We start from the raw sequence: 12,044 nt of genomic DNA, 5'->3' as shown, positions 1-12,044 counted from the left end.
ACTTAGGTGCTTGACTTCGGTGTGAGAAAGAGCTTTTTAAATGTGAAACAATGCATAAAATATAACTTCAGAACAAACAAAACAAGAAACCTCAATGTTAACTGGAGTGCAGTGTCATCAATGAAGGAGGAGACTGGATATTGCTTCCCCACACAGCTGGGAGCAAACTGGTAGCCGTGAAAATCCATCATGCGTTGTGCAGATGAGGCTGGAATACTTGGCAAAAGAGCTTTTCCAGGGACTTTTGGTCTCAGTTCAGCGAGTTACTGACTGAATCCTGCTTATATGTTCTCTTAGCTGGGCATCCTGAGCCCCAGCCTCAAGCATGGCTTGCTTTCTGTTCACAGCAGGATGGCTGCCCCGTTGCTGGGGGAGGCAAGGGAACCCCTCGGAGCATGTGGATCCGCTTTATCCCAGCGGAGCCAGCTTCATGTGCTACCAGGCAGTTGGCAGCAGGCCTGTAAGGCAATTGTGTGGGATGGAAAGATGGCCGGGACATGGCATTTGCTATCAGGAGCAGCATGGATTTAGCCACAGGTTCTATTGGAACTTTTTGAGCTATTTATGCTGGGCATCTGGTTAAGTACATTGCTGATTCGGAGCCAAGTTAGGCTAGTGGTGAAATACATGTGTAGCATTGCAGTCCCCTTTGATTCATATAACCAGACCTCCCACTCAAGAGGGTACTTAATCAACCTCTTACTCGTGTTGTGCAGTTTGTCAATCCTGTATCTATCTCGCCTGTTCTTAAATACCTCTCCAGTATTACCTGCATGTTGTAGCCTCTCCAGAAGATGCAGACTTATTCTGGTGCACCACTGGCCTTATTTTACACTGGGTTTTCTCTTGGTGTCATGTTGATACTGATCTTGCTGAAGTATTCTTGGGATTTCTTGTACTTAGGTGTAGATTTACCTTTTTGTAGCAACCTTTTGCGTTTGTGACTCTTGCAGTTTTCTCCTTGGATATTCCGTGGTGGTTCTACAACCTTGACTCCTTTGAACTTTCTTTACAAGAGCTTCATGTTTCAGACCACTTGGTTATTTTCCTAGTGCTTTCTTTATGTATTTCTACTTGGTAGAGAGCATCCAAAAGTGGTTGCCTTGTTGCAGACAAGACTTAAAAGCCTAGCAGCAGGAGTACTCAATTTATGTGAAGATCCCACTCCATTGCATGCATTTTCTGTGCATTTGTCATTTTTGCTATAGGGTGATGCTGATCTATTTTAACTCCTAAACGTGTTTTCACAGAGCCTGTGCACCCCAATCTGTTTGGTATAGCTGTTTTTTCCTGTTCAGGGTGATTTGCACTTTGCCCTGGTGAACTGCGCCTTGAGCCATCATTGTAGCTTTGGACAAGGGTCTGTAGGGACAGGCCAAAGGGAATGGCTTTAACCTGCCAGAGGGGAGACTGAGATGAGCTCTTAGGCAGAAGCTCTTCCCTGTGAGGGTGCTGAGGCGCTGGCACAGGGTGCCCAGAGAAGCTGTGGCTGCCCCATCCCTGGCAGTGTTGAAGGCCAGGTTGGACACAGGGGCTTGGAGCAAGCTGCTCTAGTGGAAGGTGTCCCTGCCCGTGGCGGGCGTTGGAGCTGGATGAGCTTTAAGGTCCCTTCCAACCCAAACCAGGCTGGGGTTCTGTGTTTTTATAAGCTGGATGAAATAAAGAAGCAGTCTGCAGCCTGTCTGCTGCCATGCTGTCAGTCTGTCTGAGTGTGGTGTGAGGTCTGTGGACTCAGTGAATGTGTCCTGTTCTGTTCAGGAGGTTCTCACTGAAAACCCAAAGTGATGCTGACCCTGGGGCGCAAGTGATTCATGGCTCCATTTTGATGTCAAGCCAGTGATGCCTACCACCAGTAAAGTCATTTGCCTCACTTGCTGTTCCCTGTTAGTTTAATCTAGATGAGGCTATGATAATTTGTCTTAAATACCGTATAAAAGCATCAGAAGTCCTATGAAAGTCAAAATGTACAACGTCTATTGCCAGGTCCCATCCATAGGGCCTGCTGCCTTGCAGAAGAACTCAGTTTGATGTGATACAACTTGTTGTTGCCAAATCCACATTGGCTGCTACTTGTCACCTTCCTCACTCCTACATGCCTGCAAATTGTCTGGGTTCCCATTTTGTCTTGCAATTGAAATTAAACCGATGGCTGTGTAATTCCTGGCTGTCCTTCCCACTCCTTCTCTGAACATATTTGCTTCTCTTCTGTTTTCTTCCCCCCCCCCCCTTCTTCTTTCCTTCGGGCTGTGTGCTGTAAAGACATGCACAGAAGTGGCAAAAGATTATAAGCCTTTAAGGAATCTTCTAATTCTTGAAGGAAACATGACAAAGCACAAAGCTTTGTTTCTATGTGGGTAACTGACAAGAGCAGCCAGAGGCAGAGGAAGATTCCATGTTCACTATCAGTAGGACATGAAAGGAGAATAAAACTATGAATGCGTTACCTAAAATGGTTTTGTTTGTGATTCTGATGTTCCCAGTTGTCGTGGTTTAAACCCAGTCAGGTAACTCGTTCGCTCACTTCCCCCCCTTTTCTTGCCCTCCCCCTGCTCTCGGAGGGACGGAGAGGAGAATCAAAAAGAATGCAACTCCCACGGGTTGAGATAAGAACAGTTTAGGAACTAAGGTATAACACAAATCACTACTGCTACCACCAATGATAATAATGATAAAGGAAATAACAAGGGAAGAGAATACATCATCTCACCACCAGCCGACCGATAACTCGCCCCCCAGGCCCAACCAAGCTCCGACCGATACCTCCTCCAACCCTGCAGTCCCCCAGCCCTTCCGGCTCCCTCCCAGTTACATCCTGGGCATGACGTGCTGTGTGTATGGAATACCTCTTTGGCTAGCTTGGGTCAGGTGTCCTGTCTCTGCTTCCTCCTGGCTCCCCCTCCTCCCTGGCAGAGCATGAGGCTCACAAAGTCCTTGGCCAAACCTAAACATCGCTTGTTATCAGCTCTGTTCCCGAGCTGAAAGTCAAAACACTGCACTGCACCAGCTACCAGTAAAAGTATTTATTATGATGGGGTTTCTTTAGTTAAAAAGACATTGTGGCACGAGTTCTCTGGCAGTTCAGAAAGGTTGGGGCCGTATAAAGCTTCCTCTGTGTTCAGGAACTTGGTTCTGCACTCTAGCAGTTACCCTGTTCTTGTGTTGTGTAATCCTTGCTGGGGCTGTACCACGTTGTGGTTGTGTGTGCAAGAGGCTCTACCTTAATCCTGCTCTCTCGTATCTGCCAGAGAGGCAAAAAAGAGTAAATGCAAAACCAGCTTTTAGGGCTCCCAGTCAAGTACCTTTCATTGCTTCAACACTGCTCTTAATTCTAGGAAAAACCATCCGGCTTGCTCTGCCAAGGTGACAAACTGTGTTGCTCGTATGAAAGTTGCTGCAGTTATTCACATGTATGGCACAGTAGCTCCAAGGACTGTGCAAAGAGAACTCAGCAACTCCAAAACCACTCTGACATCTATGAATCTTTTAGTTTTTCTCCTGTGTGCTGTTAATAACACTTTTTCCTTTGTCCCTCCTCTCCTGCAGTTTCAGCTTCTTGCCTCAGCGTTATTTAAGTCTGGCTCGGATTTCACCACTCTCGGTGAGTATTGTGTATCAGAAGAATTGGACTGTGTTCCCTCCGATAATTGCTATTAGTTTCGACTGGTTTTCATATCAAATGTTACAGTTCACATCAGCCCTTTTTTGTTTGAAAATGCAAAATGCCACTGCATAGGCATTAGAGAGAGTATTTATACTGACTAGTGCCCAGTGCCCCTCTGCCTCCAGTGGTTTTAAACCTGTGCCTCCTGGGCTCATTTTGTGGCTCTTATTACAACTGATGCCTCCCCCAAATAAACAGCAGCTTTGGTCAGAATAATGCCCCTCCTGTCTTGTCACTTGGGAATGTCACAGCGTGGCTACAGCTCTGTTTGCTGTGATAACTGCAGGTCCTGGAGCAGTTCGGTTCACCCTGTTCTTTGCAGAACTAGTTCTGTGGGCAGAATGTCAAGAGCGCAGAGAACAGTGGTGTGGAGGGCTGGAAACAGGAGCTCTGAGCCAAAGCCACAATTTGTTTCACTCTTCTGTCCAGTTAACTCTTCTGAACAGTCGAGAGATTAATCCTGGGCAAGCTATAGGAAGGCTATAAGCATAATTTATGTCTTATAATGTGTTCTCAAGTCACCGAGCTCTTGCTAAGGAGCGTGGATGCCTTCAGTTTTTAATGAACCAGCAATTCCCAATCTAAGCAATTGATGGAAGGAAAAAGCCCACTCCACTGTCAGCCCAGCTGGATGAGGAAGCTCAGCTGAGCTCGTGTGATTTGGAAGGTCTTATTTAGTTGATGTGATATGATGGATTCCTTAAAGGAAGAAAACCTAAGTTTTGGAACGTTGTTTTCTCCCCTAGTTTTAAGTGTTCTGAAAGATGGGTTACTTCTTGACACAACACTTTGTTCAGAGGTTGGCTCTACAGATACGTATATCAAGTGGTGCTTCTAAAATACAACCAAAAAAACCCCAAGCCCTCCTTGATTTGATTAACTTGCTTGACTCTGATTAACTGAAGAGTGAGTTCACTGAATTAATAAGCATTCCTTGGAGATCCCACTGATGGAAGTCATACAAAGCAGAGGAAATAGTTGTATAGCCTGCTCTATTGTTCTTGCTGTTGATGGTTTTAGCATGAGGATTTGGATAAGCAATACTCCAGACTAAACCCTCCCCTTTTGAGAGGCAGCACTTCACAAAAGGGGTTTGTAGAGCAAGCACCCTTGTGCCAAGACGCAGCTCTGATTTGGGGCTCCTGCCGTCAGCAGAGCTTGTCTAGAGAAGAACTGCATGCAAGACGAGGACCAGTTCTAGGTGAGACAGTCATGAAGATAATGAGGAAAGCCTGAGGACAGAAGAAATGAGGCACCAAATAAAAATAGCTGCAGAGATTTTGTTTTCTGGGACATCAGAGCAGCCTCCTGAGGGTTCTTGCTTCCTGCAGTTCTTCAGGGCTGTCAATGAGCTTGACAGCCGTTTGCTTATTACTTTTCATATAGTTTGATTTCAGCGTTGGCTAGGGGTGGCCTGGTCTGTGTGTGTGTCTATGCTCATAGTAGTAGGCCAGAGAGCTGGGGGCCTTGGTTGTTAGCAGAGGTAGAAACAGCAAACAGGTTGAAGGAGGTGATCCTGCCCTTTTACTCTGCTCTTGTGAGACCCCACTTGTAGTACTGTGTGCAGTCCCGGTGTCCTCAACATAAAAAGGACATGGAACTGCTGGAGCAAGTCCAGAGAAGGCCATGAGGATGATCAAGGGCTGGAGCACCTCCTGTATGGAGACAGACTGAGGAAGTTGGGGCTGTTCAGCCTGGAGGAGAGAAGGCTGCGTGGAGACCTCAGAGCAGCTTCCAGTGTCTGAAGGGAGCTACTAAGATGCTGGGGAGGGACTCTTTATTAGGGACTGTAGTGACAGGACAAGGGGTGATGGGTTAAAACTGAAACAGGGGAAGTTCAGGTTAGATGTAAGGAAGAAGTTCTTTCCTGTGAGGGTGGTGAGGCACTGGAATGGGTTGCCCAGGGAAGTGGTGAATGCTCCATCCCTGTTGGTGTTCAAGGCCAGGTTAGACAGAGGCTTGGGGTGACATGGTTTAGTGTGAGGTGTCCCTGCCCATGGCAGGGGCTTTGGAACTTGATGATCTGATGGTCCTTTCCAACCCAAACCATTCTATGAATATATGAACATCTGTCCACCATGGACAGCCAGCCTATTCCACATTTGGAGCAGTGAGCACTGACTTCATTTCCTCTTTTCTTTCTCCTCCAGGATTCTCAGATGTCGACCACACGTATGCGCAGAGAACTCAGCTCTTTGACACACTAGTCAACTTCTTTCCAGACAACATGACCCCTCCTAAAGGCAACCTGGTGGACCTCATCACGCTGTAACAGAGCAATCACTGGACATATGGAAGAGGGGAAAAGCATCCACTTTCAGTATTTTCATTTTTTTACTGCATTGATTGACTGCTGGGATGAAGTAATATAGTAACCCCTAGGTGTTTGCAAGGGGTTTTATACTTGTATGGTGAATCCCTGAAGCTTTTCCCTTGGAGTAGGTTAATAAAATGTAACTGACATACTTCTGACTAAATATATATATTTTTTCTGACTTTGGATTTTGAGTTAGCAAATGGAAGATTGAAAGAAAAGGTTGGGAGGGGGGGAAGAGGATAAAAAATAAAACCCAATCATGCAGTGATTACCTATAGGGGAAAATTGTGGGTTGTCTGGAATTAAGGATGATGGATTTGATTTGGGGGGTTGTGAGGAAGTGGGGAAGGTTGTTCTTTGCTCATTTGTAGCTAGTCATGGTATATTGCTTTATCCTACAACTCCATCCTCAGCAGCTGAATAACTTGGAGGCAGGACACTGGCACGTGTTGAGGTGATAGTAATGTTGTGTCTTGAGTCTTGTATTGCAGTGTGTCTGTGAAGGGGAGCACGTGTTACAACCTACGTGCCCCCTCATCCCAGAATCAGGCTGAGTACTGTGTAACTGCATCTGATACCCCATTTAAACCTGAATACCTGCCTGCCTATCTCCTGTTCTCTGGAGCTTCCACTTAAACCTGCCAGGCAAGTGGGTACCTCAGAGAAACCAAGGGAACAGCTTCAACAGGAGTGCAGTGCTCATCTGCCCTTTTTCAATGGATATTCTGGTTTTGCTGCTGTACTCTTCCAGTGGGAATCCGTGCGGGTACTGGCAGGACTGGGTCTTCCATCACAAGCATCCCAACCTCTGCAACCTGATTCTGGCTTGGGTGTAGGATATCTGAAGCAGATTGTCTTCGTTTACACGCACCTATGCTTCTGTGTGCAGTGTTTGTCGATGTGTAAATGTAAAGAGGATTGCTCCCAACAGCTTGTCTGCTCCCTCTGCAGTGCAGCTCTTTCACTTCTAAATGCGTTTTAGGCCTAGATCTGAATGTTAGGGAGGCCTTTTTAGCATACATCCTTTTGAAAGCAAGCTGATGCATATGTATAGAATATGTATTCTTCCTAGCTGAAAGCCTTCTTTATAAACAAGGTAAGGGCTTGGTGCTGCACTGTCAAGTGGAATGAAGGATACACATACCCAGCAGCAGAATCTTTCTGCATTTGCTGTCAGTGCAAACTGGCAGATGTAAATATTGATATGAGACTGCAAAGCTTTATGTCCAGAGCTGTTCATGCCAGTGGGGTTTCGTTGCTGCACCCACTGTGGCTACATGACTCCTGTTGAAGTCTTGTGTGTGCAAAGATGATTTGGACTCTGAAATAAAAAGAGTTAGTGAAGTGTCTTTTTCAGAGCTCGAGTGTCTGCTTGCTTTGATTGCATTGTATTGCCTCTTGATCATGTCCTTTGTGTGACTTTTGTAGTCCTGGCACGTTAGAAATGAATTTATAACCTCATATTAGTGTTTAATCACTTAGAAAGGAAGGAACAACATGTTGGAGGCTGGGCTTTGCTTGGCTTCAGGGAGGACCATGCAAACACAGGGTTTTTAGGTAACCTGTAACTTGAGGAGGCTGTTTAGATGTTGTATGCTTCAGTGGACAGCAAATCAGATGTCTGGTGGGAGAATCCACTCTATGTAGTGCAGTAAAGGAAATCTGTTGGAATTGTTTCTTTGAAACATTGCCATTTAATGTGTTTTCCAGTGACATGGAAAGTTTTACGTCACTGCTGGGCTTTATGATGTGTTACTTTTGATGCTTTGTTAACTAAAGTAGAGCTTATATGGTACAAATGGAGATGCTGGTGGTGCTGGAAGTGGTTTTCCATAGAGATTAAACTCGGTACTCTTAATGCAATCAGTCCAAATGCAGCCCTCTGGTACTTCAAATTGTAATGCTGTTATGCTCCCCCATCACTTGTTCTCATTCCCTGTGTATTCTCCTGTGTCAGTTAGATGGTGAATCGTGCTTTTGATGACAGTTTTCTACTCAAGCAAGCCCTTCATAAACTTCTGTGTGTACTTCTTTGGCTTCACATGAGGCTGAACCCAAAAGATACAGCTAGACTGAGGAGGAGCCATGGCGAGCAGACAGTACTTTAGGAACGCCAAAAGCTTTGTGGATGGTGGTGCTGGTGAGCAGAGCGTTGTGTCAGGCTTGATCAGTGTTACAGAAGTTCAATCAAAACCCATTGTCCCCTGCATCAGGGTGCATGCGAAGCCTGGCAGCTTGTGTTCTTGTAGCATGGCATAAATGGATGATTGCCTGAGCGAGGTGAACATTGCTTCTGCGGGACTGACAGCCCCAGTTAGTGAGAGCACTTCAGGATGATCAAATACTGACCTACCTTTATCCCGAGCAGATCGATTTTGGCTCGCACGACTGCAGCTTGTGGGTTACAGCTGGGCATTAACCAGCAGAAGCTGTTTGCTCAGCTCCAGCGTGTTTGTGGAGCAGCAGAGGCACCCTGTGGCCAGAGAGGTTAATCCAGAGTGAAAGCTTTGTGGCTTTGCCAAGGGTCTTTCCTCTGCTTCTGTGTCCTTTAGGAGCCCGAATGAAATGGTTACTCTGCATTGGTGTGTGCTGCACTACCTGCTTTAAAAACCTCATTAAAACTTGGGAGCACTGAAGTATAAAGTTCCTTTCAAAACAAGCCAGTTATTGACAAGCGGCGACAGGGAGAGCTTGAATGTAATTACATGCAGATCTTTCAAGATGCTGGTGATGTTCCAGGAAAGCGTTGGATGTGATCAGGACAGAATTAACTGAAGTACAAACTGCAAAGAGAACCTGAAAATGTTGCACAGCCCACTGCATGCGGGGGTATAAATAGCCAAGCTGTGCGTAAGAAGTCTCTGAACCTCACCCTTACTGCTGCAGGCTGGAGCAGAGACTGCTTTTTAGCTTAGACAAGACTATATGCCTCTACCTTGTACTATAAGGTGACTTTGTGTATGGATTTAACACCTCTGCACTCTAGTAGCTGATCTCTAAATTATTAACTTGTAAATAAGGGTATTGCAAAGAAAGGAGCAAGGAGGGGACTCTTCATGGTGACTGGGGCCTTTAAAGCCAAAGTTAGAAGGTTCTGGTATGGTTTCTAAAGCTGTAGGTAGTCAGGGTGGGATAAACTTGTTACAGACAAGACTTTAGTTCTGATTTAACTTTTGAGATCTATGAGTTTGGTTCTTCACTGCACTGGCTTTCAGCATAGCTGCCCTTACAGTATTAATCAGTAGATTATCTCTTTGGAAAACTTTATTCTATATGCACATGTACAGTAATATTCTATATATGCAAAGTTGTTCCTATCAACTAATGTGTTCTTCCAGAGAAATAAAGCCCTTCTGATTAGATTTTGGGTCTCTGGGATTAGGCATAGTTGAGTTCCTTAATGTCTGTCTTATGCAGCCCCTGGTAGTAGCCATGAGGCAGAAGTCCTTAAGAGTTCTCCCCAAATGTCCTCTCTAAACAAGTAACTGCTCTCACAGTGTGACTCAACATGTTTTCATGTGGCAGGTGGCAGCAGAACCTACGTCTGTGATGGTGAAAATGAGATTACAGCCACCTTCTTGCCCTCTTTTATTTTGAGGATGCCATTAATACCGATCCTGTGGAGGCAAAGTGGTTGTTGAAATACAGTTTTTATCTTCTGGCTCTTTTAAAGGCGTAACATTTGTGACATTTATTCTTAAGCATATGTTCCTTTTGCTGAGTGTCATGAGGAAGGAGAGCATTGTCTTGGAAGAGTTTAGTTTGCCCTCTCTCTGCACAGCATCCTGTATGTGTAGTTTAGGTAGTCATATCCAGATGTAGACGTGAACATCAGGGATTTGGTGCTGTGTGTCCCAGGATGGCTCTGTGTGCACAGGTATGAGCTATCTCCAGGATCAGAACATTAATAGCAAAATGGCACTCTCCTTTTGGAACATCAGTCTGGGAAGACCCACTTGGAAAAGCTTTTCCTAAGGTATTTGCTGTGTGCAGTCACAACTGCGAGGGAAATGAGGAGACTTTCCTAAAGAGCATACTAAAGCTTCCCTTTGTGCAGCTTGTAGCAGAGCAGGGATGCAGTGCCAGGCTTCAGTTCTTGCTGAAACCTTTTGGTCACTGATGATAATAAAATGCCTGAAAATGTAATGACTCAAGGAGTCAGTAAGCAAATGAACTGGAGGCACCTATTGCAGGAGGGCAGGCTCTTTGCAGAGGGCTAGTGGCCAGCGATTGCGATGGCTTCATCTGTGTATTTAATCAGCAGCCACAAGTGTCAGGGTCTCCATGAGCTCTTCCTTCTTCCAAAGCAGGGGAATGACTCTGGAAGAGCGTTTTCCATAGGGCTCTGTGGGACAGCTGTTTCCTGCATCGTTTTCCTGATGTGTGCAAGTGTTTAGAAGGGAGTTTTCTTTGTCACAAGGTTTCAATGCTGATGGTGTGCTGCCGTGTGAGTGCTGCAGACAGCGGGTGAGAAAGAGCTGTGTTCTGACTTGAAACTTGTTTACTGCTCTTACTGTAAGGTAGATGAGCATTAATGCTGCTTGTTTCAAATGCAGGAGGGTGGCAGGTACCTGCAACTAGTAATCCTCTTGCTGCCTGCTGTAGTTCAGAACTGAGAAGGAAATATGTTTGTAGAGCATCTTGAGTGAAACCTCTAGTGCAAATTAGCTCAGTGCACCCTTAAACTACATCTCTATACATGCAGTAATGCTGTTGGTGTCATTCTGTGCTGCTTGTGGGGAAAATGGTGAAAAATCAACACATTTCCATTCATTTTTGAAGTAGAAAAATGTCTTGTGCAACCTTGAGCCCCAGTGTGCTTTGAATTCATAGTTGGCTGGCAGTGGAGGAATGTTTGGCTGTTGTCAAGTGAAGTCCTGACAGTAAAACCAACTCATGTATGTCTCTGGAAGTGCTTGTGTTGTTTTATAGCTGTACATACTACAGAAACAGAGGTGGGGTCAGTTGAGAAGATGAACATGATTGCTGTTCTCATAAGGGGGGAAGATTATGGAGACTCTGAATGCACTTGGCCAAGTTAATAAGTACATGTGATAATTTGGAGATGGGCCTTTTGTGAAAGGAGAGTTTAAGAGCGATTACATGATTTGTTCTTAATATAACTTGATAGTCATATGGAAGCTGTAAACAGTGTTGAAAGGTAAATGTACTGTCAGAAGCTTGTTAGTGTATCTAAATGCCTTTGGGTATGGTAGAGTTCATCGTATCCTTTCATGGGAAAGGTTAGGCTGGGAACGATTCAAGTTGTGGTCATAACTTACAGGCAAAATCTGTGTTTTACTGAAAGCCTCTATTATAATGAAAAGTTGGAGTGGAAAATGTAGGTTTACTGCACTGGAACCATGGCTCAGGGCTTGGACGAATTGACTCCAGATGCTTTTATCTGGAAGCCCTGGATCCAGATGCGGTTACAGAGGGGAAGCTGGTTAATGATGTGCTTATTGCCCTTGGAGAGTCCCATAAGAAAGCAGCACAGTTGATGCCAGCAGGTATGCTCTTGGCGTTTCTCAGAGGCTAAAGAACTGGATGGAGTTCTGGATTATCCACCTGTGCTTTGGCTCTATATGTGAACCTCAGAGGAGGACAGTGATTGTGTGGGTTGTCTGTGTCAGCAGCTATATATCGTAGGGCTAGAGGTCTGCAAGGCAGCATCTTCCCCAAGCAGAGATCCTCGAGGTAACATTGCTGCTGTCTCCTTTGCTTCCACCTATTTGAACTCCATTTGTTAGCAGTGAACTCCAGATACTTGCTGTGCCCCAAATTCAGTGCTCTGCTTCCAAATACCCACAGCCCCAGAGTTACTTACACTGCTGTCAGGGTATCAATTGAGCATCCCAAAGTCTTAATTTATACTTGGTGCAGACAGAGGTACATGATGCCTTGGCTTCCAGCTGTTTGCTGTGTGTCAGCACAGCTTTTGCTTACTACCTGGAGACTGTAAGTACTTGAGTGCTGTCAGAAATCACTTGACTCTGTTCAGCTCTAATGTGGCATCTCAGTTCATCCCTGGGAAAAGTGGTGTGAGTGAATAGCTCAAAACTGGCT

General features: G+C 45.3%; 1 protein-coding gene across 5 annotated transcripts in view; it reads left to right on the top strand.

Moving 5' to 3' along the window:
- Window positions 1-6,126, top strand: part of MKLN1 (muskelin 1) — a 111,467-nt gene extending 105,341 nt beyond the window's left edge. For all 5 annotated transcript variants that reach the window (XM_062623397.1, XM_062623398.1, XM_062623399.1 and 2 more), the window contains 2 exons: window positions 3,544-3,598; window positions 5,812-6,126. In XM_062623397.1, coding sequence (XP_062479381.1) covers window positions 3,544-3,598; window positions 5,812-5,933 — 177 coding nt within the window. In that variant the 3' untranslated portion in view covers window positions 5,934-6,126. The remainder of the gene's footprint in view (window positions 1-3,543; window positions 3,599-5,811) is intronic.
- The last annotated feature ends 5,918 nt before the right edge of the window (window positions 6,127-12,044 follow it).

Source organism: Pezoporus occidentalis, unplaced genomic scaffold (assembly GCF_034315485.1).
Source record: "Pezoporus occidentalis ecotype Australia unplaced genomic scaffold, CSIRO_AGI_Poc_V1 ctg251, whole genome shotgun sequence".
In the NCBI taxonomy this organism is placed as follows: Eukaryota; Metazoa; Chordata; class Aves; order Psittaciformes; family Psittacidae; genus Pezoporus; species Pezoporus occidentalis.
This window is presented reverse-complemented; position numbering and strand designations above follow the sequence as displayed.